Raw genomic sequence first — 26646 nt, 5'->3', positions numbered from 1 at the left:
GCTTCCAGCTCTTACACGCTCCTATCTATAAGCCATCCTTTGGAGCAGGCTCAAAGACTGGACACATTCATGAAGAAACCCAAAGTCTGTTACTTTATTAACAGAAAAAGAGCTATAGCCATGGGAGGAACTGGTCATTGCAAATAGATTGCCTGGTTCTAGTCAAGACAACAGGCCAGTAAGACGGGTTTCTTTCCTTGTTTTTTTGGTCTGAGAAATTTGAGGTGGCAAAGCCAATGTGGGTGATAAAAGCCAGGGTCCTGGCTCCGTAGGGTCGCTGACACCCCTGGCTGCTCTCTGGGTGCATAGATTGGCCCCGGTCACTGTAAGGTACAGAAGAGTGGAAAGCCTAAGGTTCGGCAAACGAAGAACACCCCTTACCCCCTGGCACAAATCCTAGGGTTGATGCTTCACCGTTTCCTATCAGCCTGCCAGTTTGTAAGGCAGAGGATCACAGGCAGCTGGTCGGGGAGCTCTGTGTTACCAGGACAGATTGCAAAAAGGGTGCCTCAATGTGAGGGTGAGAAGAAGGCTGCTCCTATCCATCACGTCCTGGCTTGCCGGGCTTTAGGAGTGCCAGGATCCACCTGGGCTGGAGCTCAGGTGTGATGTCCAGGTGATTGCATGGGGCTGGGGAATCAGTATTTGGGAAGGAGCACAGTGAATGCACGTGGCGCAGAGCGGGAGGTGAGAGAAAGACAGAGCCTGGTGCAGGACTTCCCAGGGAAGCTGAGGGACAGGGGAGGAATATTGCACCAAGGAGCCCTCAGTCTGCAACCCTGGAGCCTGCTACCATCTCCGCCGCCCGCCAGAGACCAACACGGACCCGTGGAGCAACACGAACTCTGGAGATGCAGATGGCCTGGGCTTTGCTGTTAGGGCAGTGGCCAAGGGTTTGTCCAGGCTGCATTTCCACACTTGTCAGAGATGAAGATCCCGCTCAGCCCGGCTGGCATCACTGCGGTCCTAGGAGTGGGGAGCACCCACAGAAGGTGGCCCTGACCCCCCAGTTCTGGCTGGCTTGCATGCCCCCCAATGAGAGCAGAACAAAGGCAACCCAGCGAGCACATCCTGGCCGTGCATCCTAGCAGGCGCAGCAACCTCCCCGCCTGCGGCGGGCCTGGCCTGGTCTCTGCCAAAGGGATGCTCTCATTTCCATTCACGAAGTGGAGCCAGGTCCCAGCGGCTTGGCTCTGCCTTCGCATTCTCTGGCTTGTCCGGTCATCTCATTTGCTCCTGATAATGTTATCTCCTAGGATACTGCAATACGGCCCAGTCGGCATTGAGACAAACGCTTCCCACGTGAGCACTGAGGTACTGAGATGAGTCAAGTCCGCAGACCTGCCACCAGCTGCCCTGGGACTGGTGGCCCTTTGGGCATCACCTGCCCGTGCCATGAAGGACGGCGCTGCCACTCCATCCCTCAAACCAAGCGTCTCTGGCTGCTGCCTCCGTCGTTCGTTCCCCCGCGACAGGGCAGCGGTGCCTACGTCCTGCCAAGTGTTTGCCTTATTCTCAGTCCTGTTTGCTGGAGAAAACATCTGTTCTCTGCACAGAAAAAGGGTGATAAATAGAGAAAGAGAGAAAGAGAAAGAGAGAGAGAGAGAAAGAGCAGCCCCTGGACCGGTTGGGAAGCTGTCTCCTTGTCTTCCAAGCATGCTATTCAGGCTGTCGTATCTGCGCTCCGCAGTCCATCCCAGAGGTGCTCGGTTCACAGTGTAGGTTCAATCTGCCAAACAGATGGTGCGGCTAGGAGATGTTTCCAAATGAAGCTGGAACAAGGAGGGGTGGGGGGGTAAAGGCTGAGCCGGGAGCACGATACCGTCAAGCAGTGCTCGCTGCCAAGCCCCGTTGTAGCTCCCGGGAGACACCTCCCACGGCATTGTCTACCCCTCTGGGCTGAAAGCCGGGGGCCCTGGGGTCGGACCCGCCTTTGCTCTGATTTACACGGGGAACATGCAATGCTGCGACAGGCCGGAGGAAACCGTGCCACCCACTTCATTGTCCCGTGTTTCCTCCTGCTTCCTCGCTGTGGGCTTTTATCTTGCACTGGCAGCGCTTGAGCCCTGCGCAGGGGTGAGCAGCCTACGGTGCCACAGATGGGTCGCATGCAGGTACCTAGGACCTGGCTGCAGCCCACTGACCTAGCAAAAGGCACGGATGCTTTGCTTTTGCTTTGCAGCTCAATCCCTGCTCCTGTGGATGTCGAGGGCACAACGCCTGGATTCTTATCTCCTCCCAAGGCAAATTGCCAGTCAGTAGCAGGAAGGGAACGAAGGGCCCGTGGGAGGACCTGGCTGGTACTCCCCACCAGCGGGTGGGAAAGACAAAGCCGGCAGCACAGCTGAGCCCTGGGATGCTGCGACAGCTCTCCTGGGTGGGACCTGACTTCATCCTTGCTGGGATTTTGTTGCAAGGCAGGCACTGCCATGCTCTCTGCCTCCAAGCTGCAGTGGAGCTGGAATTCACCCACCAGTCCCCATCCCAGCCTGCCCAGTCCCTCTTCCCCTCTCCCACCCTGGCATTTGCCCCACGGCTGCAGGGCGAAGGGTGCAGCTGCCACCTCTGCCACCTCCTGGTTACCTTGGCTGAGCAGCTGCAGGTTACGGACCTCCTCCCGCACCTGGAGCTGCAGGACCTGCTGGAGGGCCTCCTGCCGCTGCGACTCGTGGATGATGCCCATGCGCTGCAGCTTCTCGGCGTTGAGCCGCAGCAGCGCACGACCTGTGCGGCACAAGCAGAGAGGTCAGAGCCATGCAATAGGCAGCCCCCAGGGGCCAGCGAGCCAAGGAGGCCTCCAAGCTGCCCCCATGCGGCTGTGACCACGGGCCATGGGATGGAGCCGCAAACTTCATCATCAGTCACTGGGTGCATGGCCTGTCATTTCCATATGCAAAGTTTTGCATGGATGCTGCCCCGGGACGGTGTTTGCACTGCCTGCAATGATCTCAGGCTGTGGCTGCTAAGGCCAGTAGTGAATGCACTCACACAGCTCCCACTCCCTTCCTGGGGAGAGTCCCCACCCCACATCAGGCTTGCTGTCCACACTTGCATGACTTGTTCGATCTCCAGGGTGTGCAGAGGCCCTTCCAGCTGGGATCACCCATCTCAGGCGTTTCCCCTGGACCGGACAGAGCTGGCACTCCATTGCAGGTGGCCATGGAAAGGACAAGCCAGAGCCACTGCATGCTCTTCACCCCGCACCCAGCAAGGCCAGTGTCGAAGAGACAGGGCAGGACTCTCTGGACAAGCGCTTGCCCTGGGATCACATCATCCCCAGGAAGGCTGGTGCCCAGAGGTGGGATCTTTCTCATCCCCACTCCCTCGCTGCAGCAGGGTGTATTTTCGGTGAGCCCCCTCTCCACCCCGGCACACCAGCTATCCCACGCACTGCTTCAGACGTACCCATCAGAACACATTAGTGTCCGCATGAGCTGTGCCAGTCCGGGGGCTATTAGCAGAGCGATTTACAACCAACTTTTGTCCCTGTCTCCCTGAGTGCATTGCCTAATGCTTCCTTTATCTCCGATGCCAGGACTTGGGTGAGCTTGCATTAGTGTTTTATCATCCCCGCAGGCCGGGAAGCTATGGCATCCCCCTTCCCAGCCCCATTGCTCCCTTCCTCCCCACCCACCCCGGCAGCCTGCTCTGTTATCAATCTCTGCTGCACAGAACAGGCTGCACACAGGGCAGGGACCGGCCCAGCACGGTTGCTTTGTAAGGACTGGGGTCTTTTGTAGAGTCTCTTCCAAGAGAGCCTTGCCCCTGGAGGGGACCATCCTGGTGCCCTGTTTCCCCATCCTTGGCTCCTTCCATTCCCAGATACCTCACTGACAGCCTTAAAATACTCATCTTGCCGCATTGCTGACTGTCGGTCCCCATGTTCTTCAGCAAACCACCCTTTGCTCTTATTTAAATCGCCAAAAACTCATGTATGTGCAAAGTGCGATACCATTAAGCCGCACAAAAGGGCAATTGTCTCCACATGTACAAGCGCCCCAGATCACTAATTCAGGATGCTGCTGCAGCCTGGCTGCAGTGAAGCACGCTACTCAGGAGCCTACCTGGATGCTCAATGCCAGCACAAGCCATCACACCTGGACAGGTGGGCTTCTAGGCCTGGACTTGCATGACATGGGCAGGCTTTCGGCCATCAGAGGGCAGCAGGGACTGACTGGTACCAAACCTCTTGAAGGCAGGGGTTGTCCTGCTCTTATGCTGGGTCGATGTGTGACTACACCTAGTGATGGCCCAGCTGGAGCCTGCAACAGTTAAGCAGGCCTGTTCTCCAGTATAAAGTGCAGCAGGTCGATGTCCCGTCCTGGTTGTGCCTGCTTTGACAACCTGTTGCTGGTGGTGGCAGAGCCCTCCACCCGCCAGCACTCATGCCAGCCCTGCCAGCTGTCTGGCAGCTGCAACAGGCCCTTGAGGACCCTTCCACACCTTCTGGCAGTGCTCATGGAGCTGTCTACTGGAACCAGTGGGATCTCTGCTTTCGGGCACAACTTGGTTTAGTGTGGAGGGGGTATCGGTCTCAGCATGCACCACTCCTCGGTGCCTAGGAAGTCTGTGGGAGAAGTGAGGCATTCCCTGATATGACTCTGTCCTGAGCATCTAGGATGGATCCACAACTGGAAAAAGCCCTTTGAGAGTTTTGCTAAAGATAGGGGAAGTCTCATGAAAGCTGCAGATCTCACCCGACAGACACCTATCAAGACAGGCCCAGCGCCAGGAGCTCTGTCGAGCTGGGTCTCATTCGGAAAAGGTCTGACTGGGAATAGGGAACCATCTCACTTGTTTGTGGACGTGGTTCTTCTTTTGGAAAATGCTTCGATGCTTTTCTTCCCCGAGTGTAACTTCCCGAGAACCAGGCACAAAGCAGAGTCACAAATATTAGCAGACCATTTTTGAAAACCCCCAAACACTGGCAAACGGGGCTGTTTCGAATGCTGCAAAACAGAGGCATGCTAGGAGTTTGGAAACTCTCTGCCAACACCTGTCTGGGTTCGAGCCTGCTGCGTGTATCAGCTGATCTCATGAGATTCCTCACTGTCTGGGTCAAAATCCTCGTGAAAGCAGTTTTCTCCTGAGACAAACCCCAGCCATGAGCAGCCTTGCAGATGCATTTGATTTTGGCCTATCTCTACAGTAAACTCCATGCCCTGTAAATCGTTCCTCAACTTCTTAGTTGCACTTTTTGGTCATGGCTGGACTCTGAGGAGCTGTGTCTTTATAGTTCAGGCAGGTTAGACTATCTGGCAGCATTTTTTTGCCTCTTCCTTGGCTTGCAGCGGCCTGGATGCAGTCCGTGAGGACTGACGAGGCAAGAAACTGATATTATGTGGAGCTGATATCTGTTCCCTCCATAAGCATCTCTGCATTTCTAATGACTCCTCCAGCTACTCCCAGTATTTCTGGCTCTCACTCCGTGGTGTGATGTGATAGGAATCCCACTGCTGTCACTGAGCAGGGCCGGCAAGCAGGAAAAAGGGTCCAGAGGCCATAGCATCAGACTGGGGCTGGAGAATGCAGTTTGACCCCTTGCTTAGGCATCATGTGTGCAATTCGCCTCCGTTCCCTGCCCACCGAATGAGAGCCCTGCTTTTCAGCTGCCCGGGGCATTGCAAAGATCTATTAATAATAATTGTGCAGCGCTCAGCTCCAGATAAGGAAGATTTCTAAGAACCTGGAGAGACGGCGTCTCCAGGGAGAGCTCCCGTAACAGGCAGAGCCATGGAGTCAGCCATCACCTCTTTGCAAACCAAGCCCATGAAAGCCTAAATCCAGAGCTGGGGGGAAAGAGGAAACCGATTTTGGTGATTAAATTAAAAAAACCAAAAAAATCACACAGTTGGGCACAAGTCCTATGTTGCATTCATGCATCCGCTTGCAACTTCGCTGGACAACTTAGTTCAGTTTAAAAGGCGGCTGTCCGGGTGCCAGGTTGGACCAACCCCTCGTTATCAGGGATCGTCTCTAATGAGCAGGGCTGGAGGAACAGGAAGGCAGGTATGGGGATGCACAGCTCCTGTGCTGCCTGCCTCTCCTATCAAATCCCCCCACAGTCTTCTCTTCTGCAGACTAAATAAGCCCAGTTCCTTCAACCTTTCCCTGCAGGTCATGTGCCCCAACCCCTGAACCATTTTTGATCCCCTCTGCTGGACTCTCTTCAACTTGTCCACATCCTTTCTGTCGTGGGGGGGCCCACAGCTGGACACAGGACTCCAGATGTGGCTTCCCCAGTGCCGAACAGAGGGGAAGAATCACTGCCCTCCATCTGATGGCAATGCTCTTCCCAATGCAGCCCAGGATGGTGTTAGCCTTCTCGGCTACAAGGGCACACTCCTGGCTCATATCCATCTTATTTGCTCCCATCAGGGTTAGCAGAGTGCGAGGGAGGAGGTGGTAGGTTCACAGCTGCCTCTAGGACTTTGGGGAGGACAGCAATGCAATGTTTTGCCCTTGGCCTCTCACCACGTGCCCCGCACCCCTCCGCAGGGTCCCTGGGCAGGGAATGGAGAAGTACTTTGCTCAAATAAAGGCCGCTGAGATTTTCCTTAAGATCCTGGGGTTCAGGTGAGCTTGTGAGCAAGCCCTGCCCATTGACAGCTGGGTCCTGCAATGCCTCCCTTCCGTCCAGCCTGTCTGCCATGGTTTTAGATGGCACCGACGCTGGGTGGAGGCAGGGGAGCCCCACCGGCAGAAATCAGGGCTGGATCCAGCCCGGTGAAGCTTGGGGGTGCTCAGCCACGTGGTTTCTGCATGCACAGGAGCTGAGCACAGAGGTCAGACCTGGGGGTGCGCTCGGACGCTTCGAACCCTGCCATGGGGGGACCGGGGTTGGGATCCGGGGTCCCTTCCAGTGCTGAGCATGGTATCAGCTACCCCGGGGTCACCTGCCATCCTCTTCCAGTTCCTCACCCAGATGGTAACATTCCCCAAACACCAGGGCCTGCTCGTTATCCTAACGAACCAAGCAGCTGCAGGTGACTCGCTTTGCTGACCCCTCGGGCAGCATGCAGCCAGCCCCCGCGGCACCCCTACCTGTGATGGCGTGATGGGAGAAGGCCTCCACATAGATGAGATAGTTGTGTGGGCAGTGCTTCTTCAGCCATTTGCACACGTCCTGCTGGGTCCACAACACCACCGGCTTGGTGAGGCTGCCCAGCGTCGGGCTGGTGTGGTAGAGGCCGTAGTGGTCGCAGGCACGACCCTGTGGGGGTTCGGAAGCAGGACATGGAGAGAGGGCAGGGCGTTAATGGACTCTGGTAGCATCGTGCTCCTGGGAGCAGCCTCCCACTGATATCCATGCGGCTGCCACTGCAAGCTCCATCCCTGGGCTGGGCACCTGCCAGGCCTGCATCAAGCTAATATTTTTGGCCACATGAGAGCTGCAAGGCTCTGGCTTATGATACAGAAGCATCGACTGCTGGCACTGCTGCTTTGGCAACCATTAGGGAGGAACAGGGGGCTCTTCACCCTTTAAAACCCCGCTTTGGTCCCTGTGATAGGGGCCGTGCTGGCGCTGGGCATGGCCTGTCACTTGCCACGTCCTTCCTGTGAGCAGCAAAGTGCATGTGACGTCCCCGGGAGCTGCTGTGTGCAGCTGTCCCAGCCACTCCTGATGCTGCTCGTTAAGAATCCAATTAGCAAGATGGCTCAGGGCTGTGACACAGGATGCTCCAGCCAAGGAGCAGGGGCTGGCGCCTTCCCCTGCACTGGAGCCCAGGGAGGGGATGTTTCCCCCCCATCCACCTCCTTTATACAGGAGGTACCGTACTCTCTCCAGACCTCACCCATGTCCTCCTGCCCCCAGGAGGGGTGCGATAGTGCCGGGGGAAGCTGGTTGCTTGCTCTGTCACACAGTGACTGGCTTATTTCCCTCCCCAGACTACCTCTCTACCAGATGCAGCTTTCCAGGATCTCCTTCCTGTCCCTGCTAAGAGATAGATCATAAAATCATAGGATTGTAGACACTGAGGGCTGGAAGGGACCTCAGGAGGTCACATCTAGTCCAACCCCCTGCTCCAAGCAGGACCAGCCCAAATAGATCATCCTCTGCCCAAGGCAGGACCAGCCCCAACTGCATCATCCCAGCCAAGGCTTTGTCTACTCGGGTCTTAAACACCTCCAAGGATGGAGACTGCACCACCGCTCTGGGTAACCTGCTCCAATGTTTTATTACCCTTCTCATGAGAGATAAGGGATAAGCCCCCTGCATCGTTCCCCAATTTTCCATGCCAGGAGCCCCAGGTGCGAGGTCCCGGCCTCGCTCAGACAGAACTCGCACCTGGGAAATGCACCCTTTCCCCCCAGCGCCTTCAGGCTGCAGATACACTGGAAAGCACCCAGGATGGTCGAGACATCAGTTTGGTGGGGAGACCCTCACACCAGGCCCAGTGCCTCAGACCATCCCTTCCTCCAGAAAGCAGGGAACCCCAGTCCCCCATCCTGTATCGACCCTCGTTAGGGACAGCTCTAGGGACCGTGGGTCCTTGCTGCCCGTGAGCCCGGAGCCACTGCAAAGTTTCCTTCCTCCCCTTTGTCTGAGAGATGCTGCAGCCCTGCAAGGTCACCGCAACCTGCATTAAGCTCAGGATGAAGCAAATTACATGTCATGAGCAGTAATAGTGGGGAGCTGACTACTCCAATTCTTCACGGGGAACGTTTCTGGCCGGCTGGAGCCCTCGTCCTGTCAGGAGCCCGTCCAATTAGACGGGGAAATCGGTCCGGGAGCCCAAAGTCCGCGGCTTCTTCAGCACGCCTGAAAAATGAAGGAATAATGGCCCTGGCTGGAGCCTGGCACAGCTCACAAGCACCATTACAGGCTCTAGGAGGGCTCCACATGGCCCTGCCTGCTGCAGGTGATAACAAGGCCTGTATCTGCATGGCAGCGTGGAGTCAAATCACGGTCATGGATGTGATTGCTCCAGAGTGGCAGAGGCTGCGGTCACGGCCCCCGCCCGCCCAAAACATTTGTTTTATCCATGCGAGAGTCTGGGGGTGCAGCGTTTGCAAAGGGAAGAGAGCAGGGAAGCGAGGGGTCCGCTCTTCGCTCTGCTGAGGACGCGCGGTGTGATGAGTTAGGGCCGTTCTCTGCACCGCGGGGCTGGGCTGCACAGACGTGGGGCTGCAAGGTAAGATGGGGCAAGAGCTCACTGCTCCTCCAGTCACTGCTCACCCCGCGAGAGCGGGGGAAGCTACTCTGCCTTGACCCTGGGGTAGGAGCATGCACGTGGGAGATGTGAACCTGCTGCAGACACATCCATGGCCGCTAGTCCACGGAGCCATACGGTCACTGCGTGAAGTGCTCCTCAGTTCTCTGCTTGGCAAAGAAGGATACTTAGATTTGCCAGCTTTCCAGGGAAAGAAAGCTGCATGCGTCATGTCTCGCAGCCCCCTCCCATGCAGTTTGATGTTGCCCTATAGAGGTAGCAGCAAGGGAGGCAGGGACAGGAGGCCAGCGGGAATGCTCTGCACGGGTTTGGTGCAGAGAAGCTGTATTTATGAGCATCAGCTGCAACCCAGCCTGGGCTGGAGTTTCCAAGTGAGAAGACATGGCAGGAGCGGTGACAGATAATTGGAGACCAGCAATAGCAGAACCTATAGTTGAGGAGGGAGAATTAAAAAAAAAAATGATCCAGGCAACTCCAGACCTGTTTGACTGGCCTCAGCTGCAAAAGAGGCCGGGACCTCGCACCTGGGGCTCCTGGCACACCAGGCTTTGAAGAGTTTTTCCAGGAAGCAATAATTAAAGGCAGACTGATCCGTTATCTTTCTTTGATCCGATCAGTGATTTTTTTACACAAAGGGGATGCAGGAGATCAGGGCTGCAGCAAAAGAGGAGATGCAGTAGCATGGGGGAATGGAGAAGATGGGGGTTAGCACAAGAACCGTAAGCGGGTCCAGCGACTGGCAAAGGACGAGCTGCAGTAGGTGGTGTTGAAAGGGAATTAGTGGTCTGAGGGGAAGGCACTGACCGAGCTCGAGGACCCGTCTGGGGATTCATCTCATTCAATATTTTCATACTGACACGCACACAAATGAGGAGCGGGCTAATGAAATGTGCTGATCACGCCAAGCGGGGAGGCATCATCAGTGCAGAGAGGCCTGGGATATCCTATAGGAAGAAGTGGACACCATGGAGGACTGCAAGAAACAAAATGGGATGGGATTTAGGAACACAGCTGTGCCCACGGGGTGGGGGGCTGATAACGAGGCTGTCTGCTCCCGGCTGGTTGCTAATCAGGCAGAAACAAGTGAGGTGGGGAAGGTCTTGGCCGTGCCAGCTCGTCGCAGATCCCACTGCTCTGCTGCAGCCATGAGAAAGGCAAAGCCAGCCCTGGGATATACCAGGAGTGATAGGGAAGTAGGAATATCAGTGCCCAAGGCCTCAGTGAGCCCTGATCTGGAGCGCCGTGTGCAGGGGAGGTGGGTTTGAACTGGAGCAGGTGCAGAGATGGGCTGGGTGTGGGACTGGGGAATGGATGCACAACTGGAGTCTGGCTTTCTAATCCCAGCAAAACACCAGGGGAGAGGGGACGGGGCTGCTCTTTACAAACCCATTGTGGGGGTAAGCCGCAGGGAGGGACGAGAACAACCCAGGCTTCAGGACAACGTGGGCACAGGAGCAATAAACTGGCCTCATGCACATTTTAGGCTGGGAATCAGGCATCAGCTGGAGGAGTGAGGTGTTGGGGACAAAAAGCTACCCCGATCTCAGTTGCTGAAGGGGGTTATAGGCCAGGGCTGTGCCCGAGGGCGGGTGACCAGGCTCGGTGGCCTTACAGGTCCCTGCATGTCCTGCGTTCCTAACATGTCCGGAGCATCCGTCTGGGAAAGCAAGGTGTCGGAGGCAGTGCCTGGACGTGGAAGGGTGGGCAGGAGCCTACCCGTGTGTGGAAGGGCAATGGTACGGACTTCAGTGTCCCTGCATCAGCTGCCTCATGTGAACACTGACTAATTAAGCATGCCTAATGAAGGAACAGGCCTCATTAGTGGAGCAGGAACTTCAGACATGTGGCTGCTACTGAAACTAATGACACGGCCCTCAGAGAGGCCAAGCCGGAGGCAGCGCGAGGGCAGCCAGGAGATTGGACGGCAGCCCCAGCCCTACGTAGGACCGCGCGGCTGTCCTTCCTCAGCAGTGTCCCTGTAAACCCACGTGAGTCTCGTCCCCATGGACTCGAGTGTTAGAGCAGGGGCTATGCGGGTTATAAGGGTGGGAATGTCTCCATCCCCCCCCGTTGCACACAAGCAGTTGGATGCCTGAGCAGACTTTAGACAAGAGAAGGGTTTTCTTAAGTACAATTTGCACGCGATGATGGACGAGGCTAGAGATGGACAGGAAATGCTTTGTCCTGAGTAGGAGCAGCTTTGAGTTTCCCATTTCCCCCCATTCTGCATCAGAAGGAAATGAAGATCTTAATGTTTTTGTGTGCATCAAATGAGCAAGAGCCTCAGCCCCGCATACCCGGGTGTCCTCGGGCAACGTGCTCACCTGGGATGGGGGAGATCCAGGATCCCAGAACTACTGGGGCTGCCTAGGAGCAGGGACTTGGACCAGCAGGTCCCCTCCACCCCACTCCCAGCCCCGGAGGCTGGTGGCTGGAGGTTATTTGCTATCACAACAAATGTTAACCTGCCTATGCAAAGCTGGGACACGGAGGGGAAAGCGAGTCCAAGCACAATCAGGGTTGGGGGACCAACTCAAGGAGCAGACTGCAGATTCCTGGTGGTTAAACTTATTTTTGCAAATTGGCAACCACCTCTCTCCCCATGCAGCTGCCTCGAACATGACTGTGCAGCCAAACAGACGCACCTGGAAACAAATCTCCCCAAGCATGAAATAAAACCTCTCTTCTCCCACTCCAGACCAGCCCCATCCCACCCCACTGACCTGGACAGCTCCAGTCGTCACCGTGGGGGTCCTTACACTAAATAAAGGTCCAGACAGGTCCCTCCTGCCCATGCTGCCACACGCTATCGATTGGCAGGTTCTCTCTTGTCATTGCCGGACGATGGGAAGCCTGGTGCGGGTCCCTGAGCTCGTGGAGGTGGTAAATGGGAAAGTGTAATGAATCAAGGGCTCATTTTCCAGCTGGCTGAACTAAATGGTCTCTCTGATAAACTCGCAGCCATGAATATCAAATGCTGGCATTTAAGGGACCTGCTCCGAGGTTGTTCTCTACTGGAAGGAGACCAAGGAACCATCTGCAAGGTACCTGCCTTTTCATGCCCTCTGTGCTAGGGGTCCTCTCTGCCAGGGCTGCAGGGCAGGGGTTTAGAATATAGTCAAATCATGTTGCATTAATTCACCGGGCTCTTCTTCACTTGTAGGGACGGTCTTTCTTGCCTCCGATCCCTGCGTGGCAGTCAGAGGTGTTAGAGATGCAAGTTGTTGGAGCAGTGAGTCTCGACGCTCAGCCAGCACCGGACAAGATGGGTCTGTACAGCAGGGCAGAGCAGGAGTGCTCCCCAGGCCCCTGCAGGAAAAGGGGTCACCAGCTCCCCTTCTCCAGCAGAACCTAGCTGAGGAAACCAGGATTGGATGGCTGAGCTGCCGGCTTCATTTTATCCTCTTGGAGGACAGCCATTGCTAGCTGCAGCTGGGTTTTGGGTTTTTTTTTTGCTGAGCTGCTGCCTGCACTGACAGCCTGTAGCTCTCTGGGGAATGAGCACTGTGCTGGGCCTCCGTGGTAGGTCCCCCAGGGGCCACAGAGACAAAGCTGCCTTGGAGGGGGTCAAGGAAGATTGTAATCCTGGGGTAATTCAGACCCTGGCTCCAGCTGCTCTACGGGGCAGAGGAGCAGTTTGTCTGGGCAGGATGTGTGCTCTGGCTGGCTGGGAATCCTCTGTCAGGATGCTTTTCCCACGGGGGAAACCTCTAGCCCCAGGGATGATTTCCCAGGGGAAAGTTTCAAACTTTGCAGAAAACTTTTAATTTGCTGTCAGGAAACAGGACCTCCCAGGTCTACGCCTGCTTGGCCAGGGACCAGATCCAGCCCCTGGCGCTGCCCTAGGACTGCCTTTGCTACAGGAACCGGACCACAGGCTGGAAGAGATGCAGCTGCTCAGTCCAGCAGTGAGGAGGGTGAATAGAAGCACCCCAGACATCACACGTAGCACCCCCAAACCGCTTGCCTCCCGCCTGGGCTGGCTTTGAGGGGACTCATGAGGGCAACCAAGAGTTGGATGGCTTGGCAGGTTCACAGATACCTCAAGGACCCCACGCAGAGGACAACTGGGCCCAGAGCCAGCCAGAAACTGCAGCACGGGGTGGGCTCCTAGCAGCCAGGATGACATGCTGCATTGTGATATGAAAAGCAGGATTTAAACCACTGCTTCCTGAGACTGACCTCAGTATGTCGGGTACAGACAGAGTTGCTCTCTGCACCCATTCAGCTCCTGCAGCCTGTTCAGCACGGGGTCTGCACTAGACCCTAAAAGCCATAAGATTTCCCTGCTCTATGAAATCCCCTAACCCCTGCTGCCTACATGTTCCCTTTCTCGAGCTGCTTTCTGCTCCTGCTTGCTCCCTGCTATCCCCCACACTCCTTTCTCAAGGTGTCAGCCCCTCAGAGGTTAGAGAGACCCCCCCAGCCTTGCACGGCAAGCCTTTTGATGGAGGCAGAAGGAGAAAAATCACTCGCAAACATAGGCTCGTTGCTTCAGTACCGCCCTAGGCTTTTAGCAACACCGGGATGTGACGAGGCACATTGCCTAAATCAGGCTGAGAGATGCTGCAAAACGTGCCAGATTTTGAAGCATTACAGGCCTGTGGCTCTAGGACAGCTACTGCAGAGCTCCCCTCATTGCAAAAGGGTGCAAGGAGGGGACAGGCTCTCTTCTGGTGTATCCAAGCCCCAGCGGGCCAGGAAGGCAGGACTGGGGAGGGGCAGTTTTGGGGAGCACTCTTGAAATGGAGTGCTTGGCTCTGCAGAGGGACAAAGCTAACAGGACCCCCCTGTCCTGCAAGCAGAGGTACAGCCAGGCTGGCAACCCTCGTCCCACCCTCAGCCAGGCTGGCACCCCAGCACCCCACAACAGTCAGCTCCGTGGGAGATGGAGAAAGAGAGCCCGTTTGCATGCACAAGCTGGGAGCCCTCCACAGTTCACATGTGCTTGTGCTCCAACCCGCCCGCTCCTGCTGACACCGTGGGTCCCGATTCAGGAAGCAACGTGTGACTTCTGGTAGCTCACACTCGATGCGGTACCCCTCCGGCAAGCAGCTCGGCCCATACCTGGCCCCACCAGCCATTGTTAATTAAAAAATAAATTGGAGGCACATTTCCCCAGTGGCGGCACCTTTGTGACTTTTATGGAAATGGGAGACTCTTCCCTAGCTTGCTCCTGCGGCCCTAAGGCTGAGGGCAAGTGAAACTCGGGGGCATCTGACCCCCAAGTCTCTGGGCTTGGGGCTGCATATAGGATGCCCACCAAAGTATTGGAAGTATCTGAATCCCCAGGCTGGGATGGAGGATACTTGCCACTAACAGGGCCATGTATTGGATGATTCAAATGGATTTGGACCTGATCTGGCCAATTTGATCTGGGACATGAAAAATTTTCCTTAACACCCCCCCACCAGCCTCAGCCTTTGGTGTATCCAGTACCCCCATCCTCAGACCTCAAAGGCCCTCATTTAAGTTCAGAGCGTGTGTCTGCTTTATCCCACATCTCCCCCTGTGCAGCCCTCAGGGACCCTTGGATAAGCCCAGTGCAGGCTGCACATGAAGCATGGAAGAAGGAGGAACATCCAGCCTTTTTGCAAGGCACCGCTCTCCACCCTTCGGTCTCCCAATGCGTCCTCGAAGGACGCTTTGCAACTGCTCCTCTCTTGCACAAGCCGTCAGCGAAGCGCTCCAGCAGCCAGGGGAGCAGAGGGCAAGCTGAGCTTCCCGGAAAGACGGGGGAACTGGAGCCCCCCTAATCCCCAGAGCAGTCTCCGTGCGGTGGCACCCGTGTGAGACGGTGCTATCTTGGCTTGCCCTCTCTGGATGCAGCCCCCGGCAAGCTGGCTCCAGCTGGGCCTAATCAACACACTGCTTCGTGCTTCTATCCAGCTTTTCATCTTCAAAAGCCCTTTGCAAACACCAACAAGGCTTGGGAAGGAAAGCAACTTCTTCTCTCCGCCCCTTCCCTCCCCACAGAGGGGTTTCTGAAGCTCCCTTTGCATCCTGCTCTCTTTCAGGTAGACAATGCAGAGGCAGATGTGAGTGGGGGGCCCAGTCTGTGAGATGCTGAGAGATGCTCCTGGTAGCATGGATGGGAGGAGAGGGAGCGCAGTCCTTTCCCAGACCAGGTGGAGACCAGGCCTCCCCTTGCTCATGAGGTGGACAAGCAGAGGGCGAGCTCAGAGGTCAGGACCAGCCAGAGCCTGCAGCGACGGGAACTTTATTTCATGCAGGGACACGGGGAAGGGTGTATGGAGGTGGGGGTGTTGCAATGGCCCCTGTAACCCAAAGGAGCACATCCCCCCAGCACAGGCTGCAGGAGGGGCAGAAGGGGAACGCCCCAGCCCGGCGTGGCGGGTACCTGTGAGCCTTCAGTTCCTGGCTGCTGAAGGAGCTTGACCGTCCTCCCGCCGGCCGGCCGCTGGCTGCGCCCATCATGCCAGGTGAGGCTGCTGCCCGGGTTCCTCTGCAGCCGGTAGTTGAGGTTTTCGGCCGACACCGTGTGCTCCAGCAGGTTCTGGCAGAAGCTGAAGTGAGCGGTCGAGGCTGGGGGAGATGGAGAATGGTGACATTGGGGTGAGCTGCCTTCACCATGAAGCCCACCCCACCCCATGTGCCACTCGGGAGCGAGAGGACCTGTGTCAGCAGGACCCGGGGAGGTGGTGGGAATGAAACATGCTGCAATGCCCATGGCATGTCCCCTGCCCCTGGCTAGGCTGGCAGAGAATAGCTTATTGCTGCCACCAGCTCGTGGCTGAGCCCCAGAGGAGCAGCTTTTTTGGGGCAGGGAGTTACCACGGCCCCATGCAGAAAAGCAGCCGTGTCTGGGGAAGGCAAGTGAGGCCATTATGCAGGCATCGGGGCTTGCTCCAGAGAGGCCTGGGGGACAGGAGTCATCCCCGCTCCTCGGAAGCAGCAGGAAAAACATCAGCACCTGGCATCTCTGAGTCTGGAGAAGCCACATGCCCTTAAAGACACTGGCTGTGGCCCACGGGTTACCGAGGTGGAAACGATCTGAGATCTCAGATCATGGCTCTTAGCAAACCAGCTGTGCCTTCCCCTGGACCCGCTGGTGGATGGGAGCTGCGGTGTGAATGCGCACACAAGCTGGCTCCCAGGCAGACACTGATGTGAACCCCCTTGTTGCCTAGCCGGGTCCCCTCCAAGCAGAGCCACGGTGCAGGGGCTCCCCGGCTGGCTCCGTCTTTGCTAGGGGCGATGCAGGTTTAAACACAGCCAACTGGAGGCTTGTGGGAGGGAGGCAACATGGGATAAACAGCCCACGGAGGACGAGAAGCCTCAGGCAGGGCAAAGTGCCACGTGGCAGGGAGGTGGATCCGCCTGAGCCCACGGCAGGCGCTGCATGGGGCACTTCCCCCATGTCCTGACCCCACGGTTGCAGAGGGACCCCCAGGCAGCTCTAGATACCCCCAGCTTGCAGGATTGCATGGCATAGCATTCGCTGGGAGTCCTGGAGAGGCTGGAGCTCTCCGCTGTAGGACTAATCCTGTAGGAGCTGAGAGACTTGGAAGGAGACCTGAGCAGGCACCACTGCAAGCTGGACCACTGTCAGGCAGGGAAGGGGAATAAAAGCCCTTGAAAACCCCCTTTCCAGCAGGGCTATATGCAGAGCAAGGCAGGGCAAAGGGCCCGGCAGCCCTCCCCAGGCCTCGACACACCTGCCCCTTAGAGCATCCTCAGTCGGGGACGGCTCAGCCTTTCGGGTCCGCGCGTGGAGGGCCGGACCCACCCACCAGCCGGGCTGAGACGCTGCCTCTTGCCACTTCTCAGCCGGCACATGGAGCGAGCTACCGTTACCATGGCAACAGATGCTCCGAGAGCGGATCTGCACCGCGCCGTCTTGCCAGCACCGTCCTGGCCCCCTGCTGCCCCCCAGGCCGGTCTGCCCCCTGCCCCCAGGCGACTGGTGGGAGAGCCCTGTCGTCTTTGCACAAGGATGCCGGGGCACCGGTGCCGTGATGGAAGCAGGGGAAGTTTCCAGCCCACCCCGGTCCACGCAGCAGAGGCATATCTGGAAGGCGAGAGCAATGGTCCAGCTCCTTAGCTGGGTCAACTGGGGTTGCTCTCTGATGTGTGGCCAGAGCAAGGCTCCTAGCACCCTAGCGAGACACCCCAGCTGCTCTGCTGCTGCACCCCGGGCTTTGCACTAAAGAGCAGGATCAGTGACGACGACTCCCTGGTCTGGCTCCAGCGCATCGCTGGCCACCCGCGCAGTCTCAGGGGACCACTGGACCCTTCTCCACCCCAACGCAGCAGCACATGTGCCCCCCTGCATGTCAGCAGCAAGAGTGGCAATGCCAGGGTGTTTGAAAGACTCAGAGGAAAGGTGCTGTGGAAGTGATGAGCCATCTTTCCTTTGACTCCAGCCTGAACTTGGGCTGCTAAAAACTCAAGGAGATGCTCCACACAGAGGGAAAGACACCACTGCCCCTATGTTCCCCCACCTCCAGGTGCCTCCCAGGCTTGAACATGGCACAGATGTCCTATTTTTCTTCATGCACTTTGATTCCCTGTTTGCAGAGACTCAGGTAGACACAGACCCCAATGCTCACCCCTCGCTGCTCAGCCCCAGCACTGCCACCGTGATTGCCCCCATGGTGCTGTCATGGGGAGGTGTGTTGGACACCAGGTTTATAGCACGGTTTAGTTCGTTGCTGAAAACTGGTGTAGCTCGGGGGTGAGGGGGATCTGCTGGACCAGCTCCTCCAGGGAGGGGAGACCAAAACAGTTGGTCCCAACCATGGAGCCAGTTTATATGAATTTGCCAGTTTATATTATGAGCTATGGCATGGAGCTCAGTGAGAGCGCAGAGGTGAATTGGGCACCCTGGGCCTCTTGGATAAGGGGAAATGCCCCCCTCTCCCTCCTATTCCCAGACGGTTTGAAGGGGCAGGAGAATTTCCCAGAGATTATAACCAAGCCAGAAGAACCCATGCATCTATCTCCTCTCCTTCATAATGCACCGCGATGCCAAAGCACCTACAATAGTGTGCTCATCGGCGTACCTGCACACACACGAGCTGTCGGCTCCTGTGCACTTACATGCAGCACGATTGTGCACATGCCAATCCACAGGTGCACGCATGGATTTGCACGTGTACGTGAAGGCCAGAGTCGAGGTACAAGCAGGCCAACGTGTGCATGTGCACTGTGATGTTAATGCACTTGCACTCTTCTGTTTGTGTCTTACAATTAAAAGGCAAAGCCTTCCTTTAGGGAAGGAAAACAAAGCCTGTGGCAAGAATGAAGCAGCCGTATTAGAGACCCACGCGCCCGTCTGCTCCAGATAAAAGGCAGGAGGCTTTACATAAGCTCTGCTGATCCTGCAAAGCAAACGCTAGCAGCCTCCCTCGTCTCACCTGGTTCAACTACAACGAACAGTCGGCAACCAGAGAAGCCCCAAAGGGAAGCTCCCGGCACAGAGCACCCAACGCCCTGCAGAAATGAAGGGGTTCAAGAAAGCACCAATCCTCTTGGGCACTCATCACTACAGTCAGGATTTCTAAGGGAGAAATCCTCCAGATTAAAACCCCATCCCAAAACCAAACCTTTGTGCAACGGGAAACGAATTCAAGGAAAATCCCACTCCCGGAGCCCCTTTGTGCTGGGCAGGAATGAGCCTGTCTGAGGACTAGAAGTAATGGAAAAGAAAAAGGGGGAAGATGAATATCCAACCGTTCTCGAGCCTGATTAGGTTGTCGAATGCTCTTCCCAAGGGAATCACAGCAAAACAAGCCTGGACGGGACCCCAGGAGGTCACCGAGTCCAACCGCCTCGTCAAGGCAGGGGAGCGGTAGAAATGCCCGGCAGCTGAGCCATTTTAATCTGGTTTAAGAAACCCCTGGGGCAAACGCTGCAAAAAAGCAATTGTGGTCCCCAAAGAAGGATTAATGACCCAAGAGCCATTCCCGGTGATTGCGAGCCTCAGAAAGGGAGCGCCCTCCCTTTATTAAAAGAAAAGCACGCCGTATGCAGGAAGGGAGTGAAGCCTTTTCCACTAATTAAGAAATAAACCAGCTCAAAGGAGGGAAAATGGAGCGGGAAACCGAGCCCATCGGAGGAGATGCTTGCTAAATGTGCCATGAAGGCCGGGATGATCCTCGCACCAAGCGAGCTGTCAGCTCCCGGGAGCCCTTGGGGGAGATTCCTGCCTGCAAGTCACTTAAGCTCTTCTCTTGTTTTTAATATAACAAATGGGGCGAGTCTTTTATGGGAGTGCAATTATGTAGGAAGTACGCGGAGAGCAAAAGCAAATCCCTGCCAGGGCCTAACAACAGAGTTCCTGCCCGCGTCCAGAGGGGCACGCTGGAGAAACCAAGCGCGAGTGATACGCCAGGGACCAGCTGAGGCCCCCGGGACTGATCCGAAGCCAGGGGGTAGATAGCTGAAGGATCCCCCCTCCCATGTCAGCACGGAGAGTGAGAGAGGAAGGATGCCGGTAGCCGAGCTGAGATGCAAGCGCTGGTGATTAGTCCCCAAATGGCCTTTCCAGAGGTGAGGAGTGGGCTGGGGGGAGGTGTGACCGGCACCGCATCCCCTCTGCTGTCTTCCCCCTTTGCTCGCCGGTCACCACAAAGCAGCAAGGCTGGGATACCTCTGTCTACACTATGGTTTCTATGCCGCGCTAAAGGGACATGCTTTTGGCCCACTGGTCGCAAAGACTGACCAACATCAGCGCAAACAGGGAAACTGAGGCACGCCACTGAAACAGCTGGGTCCAGCTGGACAGCTGGGAACTTCTCCCGACTCCCAGCGGAGAGGAGTTTTTCTCACCCGTCTCTCATGCCACTCCACATCTTTGCCACAGACCTGGTTTTATGGGCTGAGCACGAGGAAGTGCAACTCTTTTGCTTTCCGAAGCAGCGTTTCAAGCAATGCAAGGCAACGATGCACTCGCCGCACATGCGAGAGGCTGAACGGGGCCCCGGAGGACACATGCACAGCTGCCCTCGAGTCAACAGAAGGTGCTTGCCTGCACCCAGGAGTGAGATTTGGCTCGAGGAGCGTAAGAGCAGCAGGCTTTCGCAGCGGGAAGGTGCGGGACGTTCAATCTGCTCTCAGCAGCTGGAGGTCTCCGCTCGGAGGCAGAGTTTACGGCAGACTTCTCTGCAGCGGGGAGCCGGCACACGGTGGTGGCCTCGGTCCAAGGATGCTTGCACCTCGGTGCCTCCTTTCCCGTTCAGCCCGGGCCAGCAATAAAAAATCGATTTCCAGGATATCCTAACTCAGCCATAAAATCTCGCTTTGGGCTCTGACTTGGCAGGACAAGGTCTCCGCTCAGGAGCAGGAGGTTTATATAAAGCAAAGCTGACCTGAGATTCCCAGGTGCCTGGTGGGGGCAGAGGTGTTTGTCAGGTGATGCCAGGAGAGCACGGGGCATGGCTTTTGAGATGTGAGCCTGGCAAGACGTGTTCACTGATGAACTGCATGTATGTCAGGCAGCACACGTGGCAGAGCAGGTGGTGGTCCAGCGCTGACCCCTCCGATCTGCATACAACGCATGCATGATGTATGCGTCCGGACTGGGCCGTGGCTGCAGGAGCTGGCTCTAGCTTGAGCCCCAGCAGGGAAAGGCGGCCTTCCCGTCACCGCACCCCAGCTCCAGACTCAGGCCCAGCACCACGTGCCATGCACAAGGCCCTGACAAAGGAGCAAGAGCTGGACTCGGGCCTGGAAACAGTAAGCAGCCCGTGTAGGGAGCTGCGAGGCAAGGATCTGTGTCCGCAGGTGATCACGGCGCATCTGCAGTGGAGCAGCTGAGGCTCGCGGGGCAGCAGGGAGAGCGGGGTATCTCTGCTCCTCTAGTCAAACGTGGCTTGAGGCAAGTCAGAAATGTCACGGAGAGGAGCAGATGGGAGAAGCGGAGTGGGGGGAGAATAAAAACGACGCCGAGAAGAAAGGCAGCCGCACGCAGAGAGCCCAAATGGATGCACGGCCCGGTGGAGAGGCAGCCGCTGCATTGTAACCCACGGCTCCTGGGCTGCTCTCTGGAAGCTTTCTGCTTCCTCCTCCAGGAAACTCGGCCATGCTCAGCGCCGCGATGCTGGTGTCCCGCTCAATAGCTCGCTTAGCAGGGGCCGGAGCAGGCTGCTGCCAGGGCAGGGAGCAGGGAGCAACGGCAGGGGTGTGCGGGCTCTGAAGCAAGGCACACGGGCGGTGAGAGGCAAACTCTTCCCTCTTTGCAGAGCGCAGCGGTGCAGCCCCCGTCCAGACCCAAAGCACGTGAAATCCATCCTCCCCGCCATCCTCCTGCCCTCTGACCATCACACCCTGCCGTCTGGCTGCCCCCGGTGCCCCCTGCCAATGCAAACAGCTCTGCCCGTGTCGCCTCCCCCCTCAGCCCAGTACCTCCCCCTCTGGGCCAAACTCCAGGCTGGTAGATGCCCAGCCCTGGAGGATGCCAGCAGCGAGTTGGCCCTGTGCCCTGCAGGCGAGCTGGCCTCACCTTCCTCAGGTGCGCCGTGAGCTCTCCGCAGGTCGGAGATGCAGCAGAGGGAGGGCCGGGCTTGCTGCATCCTGGCGAGCTCTCAGGACCGGCTGTCAGGAGCGAGCGGCTGTGGTCCTGCTGTCCTCACACCTCTTCCACACTCGACTGACTCCCCTGATTGCTTCAACCCTCCTGCCAACGAGCGGTGGGCTGGAGCCGCGGCCTGCGCGCCCGGACGGCTCCCGTACCAGCCAGCAATTACCGGAGGAGGATTAAGAGCCTGGCATTCTTCACCGGCACAAAGCCCTCCTCCTGCTGACAGCACCGCCGAAGCCCCGAGCCCCCCTCTCCTCCGTGCCGCGGCCCTCAGACAACCCCCCTCCTCCCTGAGCTCGTTCACTGGTGTGGCTGCTGGGGGACATGGAAGGACAGAGCGTGAATGACTTCTCTTAAAAGAGCTGGATCCACGAGCCCACCGGAGCCCAGGACCTGCCTGCTGCATCCTCCGCTCGCCCCTTCTAATCCTAGCAGTGGAGAGGTCTCCTGGCGTGACCTTGGGCGAGTCGCTTAGCCTCTTGAGAGAGAACGGCTGGCAAGAAGGGCACAGCCAGTTCCCCGAAGCCCTCGGGGGATTAGGACAACGAGGAAGGCTCCAGAGTGAAGGGCTACGCTGGGTTCAGCCTGCGTCTCCTGCGGGGTCTCAGGAAAGTTACTCCATGCCTTAGTTTCCCCATGCTATTCTTCCCCTTTTGCTCTGCTGGGCAGGTCGTGCTGGTGCCAGGGCCCAGGGCAGGGGCAGCATCCAGGGGCACCGTCCTGGAGGGAGGCACTTGCACTGTGCTGTCCTGGCTCCCTCCCCGGCTGGGCACAGGACAGTGATGCCAAGCTTGAACAGGCTTTGCCTGTGGGGGAACCTCAGGACCCTGCCAGAACCCCATGGCCAGCACAGCTGTGTCCAGAGGGATCTCCCCTCTTCACATGTCTCCCTTACAGGGCATGAATTGGTCATGCAGACGTAGCCAGACTGCCAGTGAGGCTGGCACACAATGTGGGGAACTGCACCTTTAAAGGTCTTGCCAGAGCCAGCTGGTCCCAGCTCTTGCTTTGCACAGAGGCTCACACCAGGCTGTGCCCAAAACGCAGAGGCTGAGCAAAGCAGACCTGGTGAGGCTCTCTGGCTCAGAGTGATTGCTGAACACCACACAGCAGACTTTGATTGAATGCTGGGGGGTGTAACTCCCCCCTGCCCACTTGGGACCTAGCCTCACACACTGCCCTCAGGGTCTACAACCCTAGCAGAGGACCCCAAGGGGACAAATTGCTCCTCACTCTTGTGAGAAAGGCAACTATTAACATGGCTCTACCCTGGAGATGAAGGAACCTGACCAAGGCCATTGAGAGAGTCGGTGTCAGAGATGGGGCGGTAGCTGAGGAGTACCTCATCCCCATCCACAGGGGCTTTGCACTTCCCCAGACCTCTGCTGCCCGTCTTGTACGTTCACTTCTTCCTGCCTTGCCAAGCAGTGCCTCACAATGGTTTCAGCTACGCCAAGCTAATGCATCTCCCCCTCCATACCCCGCACACCCGCAAGCCTCCACCTACTTCCCTCTCTCAGTGCATTTCCTAAACAATAAGTCGGGGTCTGTTCTCTGCTGCAGACCCCTCCCCTCCAGGCAGAGGGCCCCATCTCTCTTTACAGGGGCTCTTTCCACTGTTCAACTTCTCCGCCGAGGTCCCTCTGCCAACCATTGCTCAGTCAGACAAGACACAACAATTTGTGAAGCTTGTCTTGGAGACCCTTATTTCCCTTGGGGACCTGGCACAGCCCTTCCAGAACTACCTCCTGCCAAAGAGCACAGACCCGGCACGTCCATTTCATGGAGGGGGAAAACAGAGGCTGCAAAGATAAGGGACTCTCCCAGGTTCTCGTGGGACCAGCAAGTCCTGGGACAGCACCTGGCCAGGCCCTGCCTCCTGGCACCGGTTTCTTTTATTTTCTATTCTAGTTATTTGACAAGCAAAGCTGCAAAGACCCAAGGACCCCTTCCCCCTCCGACTTTCTGCATCTTTCCTATCACTCCAGAGCCACCCCCAGAAATGGAGCTCCTGGCCCCATGTGCAGACATCTGTTTTGGGTGCTTATCTGGTCCCGGTCACTGCACACCAGCACAGCAGCTTCCTGCCCGAGGGAGCCTTGATATGAATCACCTGATCCCCCTCTGCCAAGCCCAGACACCTGCTCTCACAGGGACGCTGTCCCCAAACGGGACTGGCCATAAAGGGGCACAGCACCTTGTTCCACCCCTCCGCCCCTGCTCTAATCACCGGGTAGCACTCTCTCCTTCGAGGCAGGTTTCACCGAGTTTCTAGACACTGGTGCAATGTAGAGGAGGGAGAAGATGCAGCTGCTCACCCTGCTAACCTGCTCTTCCCCTCTGCAGAGCCTGAAACCACAGTCTGCTCATCTTCCCTCGCTGCCCTTTTGGGTATCAGCTGGGCCTCTCTGCAAAGGCAAGGCAGGCAGAGAGGAGGACTGGGGCCAGGCAGCTGGATACAGACCTAGACAAGCTGCTTTCTGCAAGGGGCAAGAGGAATGGGAGCTCCTGAGTGGTGCATGCCTCTGGACTTGGCTTTAGGACCTGAGTCTGGGACTGGGAATTCACTAGACTCCTTCCAAACGCACAGCAGCTCCGACTTGTTTTCCCCTAAGTCACTTTTAATGCTAGGTTTACGGACTGGCTGGCTGAAAAAGAAGTGCTACATGATCTCAGTGCAATAACAGTCACCGCCGGGAACGGCAGTAATGGAAAACCCTAATAGCTTGTGAATCCTGGAGGAGGCAGCCTGCTCTGGGGCTGGCATCTCGGCACAGGACGCGGTGAACGAGACGGTGCCAGCGCCCCGGGGAAGGGCGTGCCCATTGTTCTGAGTCAGATGCCGTTTGATCGCTACCTGCTGCCCTGAATTGTCTCAGAGCATCCTTTATGTGCCAGCCTTGCCCGGCTGCGTGTAGCTGTTCCCAGCCTTCCCCCGAGAGAGGGGAATTTGGAACAAACCAAAAGCATGCAAAATTAGCAGCAGGATTCTCCCATGGCAGAGAGGAAGGATGCACTGGGGATTAGGGCACAAGTGTGAAGTGGCAGAAGTGCCAATTCAAATATTTCCTCTGCCACAAAGAGCTGGTGTGACTTTGGGAGAGTCACTTAGCCTCTTTGGAGAGAAGAGCTGGAAAGAACAGCACAGCCAGGGGGGCCGGGAGATTAAATCCATTTGCACTGGCGAGGTGCAGTGATGGGGACCAGATAAGCACCCAAAATAGATGGCTGCACATGGGGCCAAGAGCTCTATTTCTTGCTGCACCCCCCCTTGCAAAGCATGTTTTATGACCAGCACGGTCTGGGGAGCAGGCATTTGGCACCTAAGGGTGCGAGAGATTTTCCACCATCACAGAAATGGATTTGTGGCTAAGACAAACTAGAAACCGGTTGCCTTTTCCCTCCCTACCAGTTTGCAGAGGAGAAAAAGCAATCCAGACTCTTCTGAGACCCTGCTGGAATTCATCACATCCTCACCACCACTTACTCCTGGCATACCGCAGGTGCCGGGAGAGCAAAACCACTGCATTATCCTACTCCCACCCATCATTAGGATGGGAGATTTCTACCCTGCCCCCAGACGCAGAGTCTTGGGCACTGGCTTCTAGTGATGTGGCCGTGCTGAAGAGCTCCCCAGAGCAGAGCTAATTGCTAAGACCCTCCTTATATTATCTGATTTCTTTAATCGCATGCTACTCTGAGCAAATTTAGCTGCAGGGCATGCACTTTGCTCTACTCTGAGTGCCCCATGGGCTACGGGGAGGTTTCACGCCTTTAACTGGAGAGAAGGACTGATGTCAATGAACCAAATTCATCCCCGGTGCAAGGCCTCTGAGTGCAGCAGAGCGGCAGCAGGGATGAATCTGGCCGGTGAGTAACTGAATACCCTATCTGGGATTAGCATAATCCTAGGATTCCAGATTGGCTTCCTTTTTTAATTCTCTCCCATTGAAAATTTAAGCCACACATCCCTTGCCTTTGCTTGCTGAGGGATCAGGCCTGGGCTTTGCCTGGCCCTTTCAGCAAGGGAGGAAAAGAAAAGCAAGATGCAGATGCTTGATTCTGCTCCCTGCATCAGATTCCCTCTTTTGTTTTAAAAACTAAACCACGGCGCCAGGTAAAGTGCCAGGAACAACAGTGGAAGGGAGCGGGAGCCGTTCACGTGAGCGAGCGCAAGCCAGAGGAAAGTAAAGGCTACGATATATCAGCTTGATTTATCTGTATGTTTTGGAGAATTTCCCTCCAGGCCAGCTCTGGAAGGCTCCCAAGAAATACGCATGCTTTCCAAATGGAGATAGTGTCCCTAGGATGAATTGGGCTCCTTGGTTTTTAAGTGACAGGCCCTTTGTTTAATCTACGGAGCATTTCCCAGGGCAGAGCGATATTTCAAGCACACTGAAGATGAGACGACAAAATGAGCACTGCAGTCCAACCCCGGAGGAAGGCAAAGGGCCGGGGCCAGCCTGGACGCAAGAAGCCTGTGGACGTATAATAGCGAGGGCTCAGGCTGCATCTGGACCCAGCCCTGCCGTCCCGCTCCCCGTCGCCTGCAGGATGAGCAGCCCTGCATTAGCGCTGCGTCTGGATCAAAGTCTGGGGGTGCGGCTGGGCACCAAGAACCTGCCACGGATCCAAGTCTGGGGGAGCAAGATGGGAGATCCAGCCAGGGACTGAAGTCCAGTCCCCTCTAGTGCAGGGGGGCTGGACCCGATGATCTACAAGGTCCCTTCCAGCCCCTAACTATGAATCTAAGGATCTGGGGGAGCAGGATGGGGTGCAGCTGGTCACCACCAATCAGCCATGGATCGAAGCCTGGGGGAGCAGGACAGGGGTCCCCGAGCACCGGCCATGGATCGAAGTCTGGGGGAGCAGGACGGGGGTCACTGAGCACCGGTCACAGATCAAAGTCTGGGGGAGCAGGACGGG

The 26646-nt window shown here is 56.8% G+C and overlaps 1 protein-coding gene across 1 annotated transcript; it reads right to left on the bottom strand.

The window, feature by feature from the left end:
* Window positions 1–121: 121 nt before the first annotated feature.
* Window positions 122–20699, bottom strand: SAMD10 (sterile alpha motif domain containing 10). The gene is given in 5 exon segments (XM_025201664.1): window positions 122–1772; window positions 2584–2724; window positions 7045–7213; window positions 15538–15722; window positions 20510–20699. Coding segments are annotated over 5 exon segments (708 nt in total). The 3' UTR covers window positions 122–1749.
* Window positions 20700–26646: the final 5947 nt, after the last annotated feature.

Source organism: Alligator sinensis, unplaced genomic scaffold (assembly GCF_000455745.1).
Source record: "Alligator sinensis unplaced genomic scaffold, ASM45574v1 scaffold752_1, whole genome shotgun sequence".
NCBI lineage: Eukaryota > Metazoa > Chordata > Crocodylia > Alligatoridae > Alligator > Alligator sinensis.
This window is presented reverse-complemented; position numbering and strand designations above follow the sequence as displayed.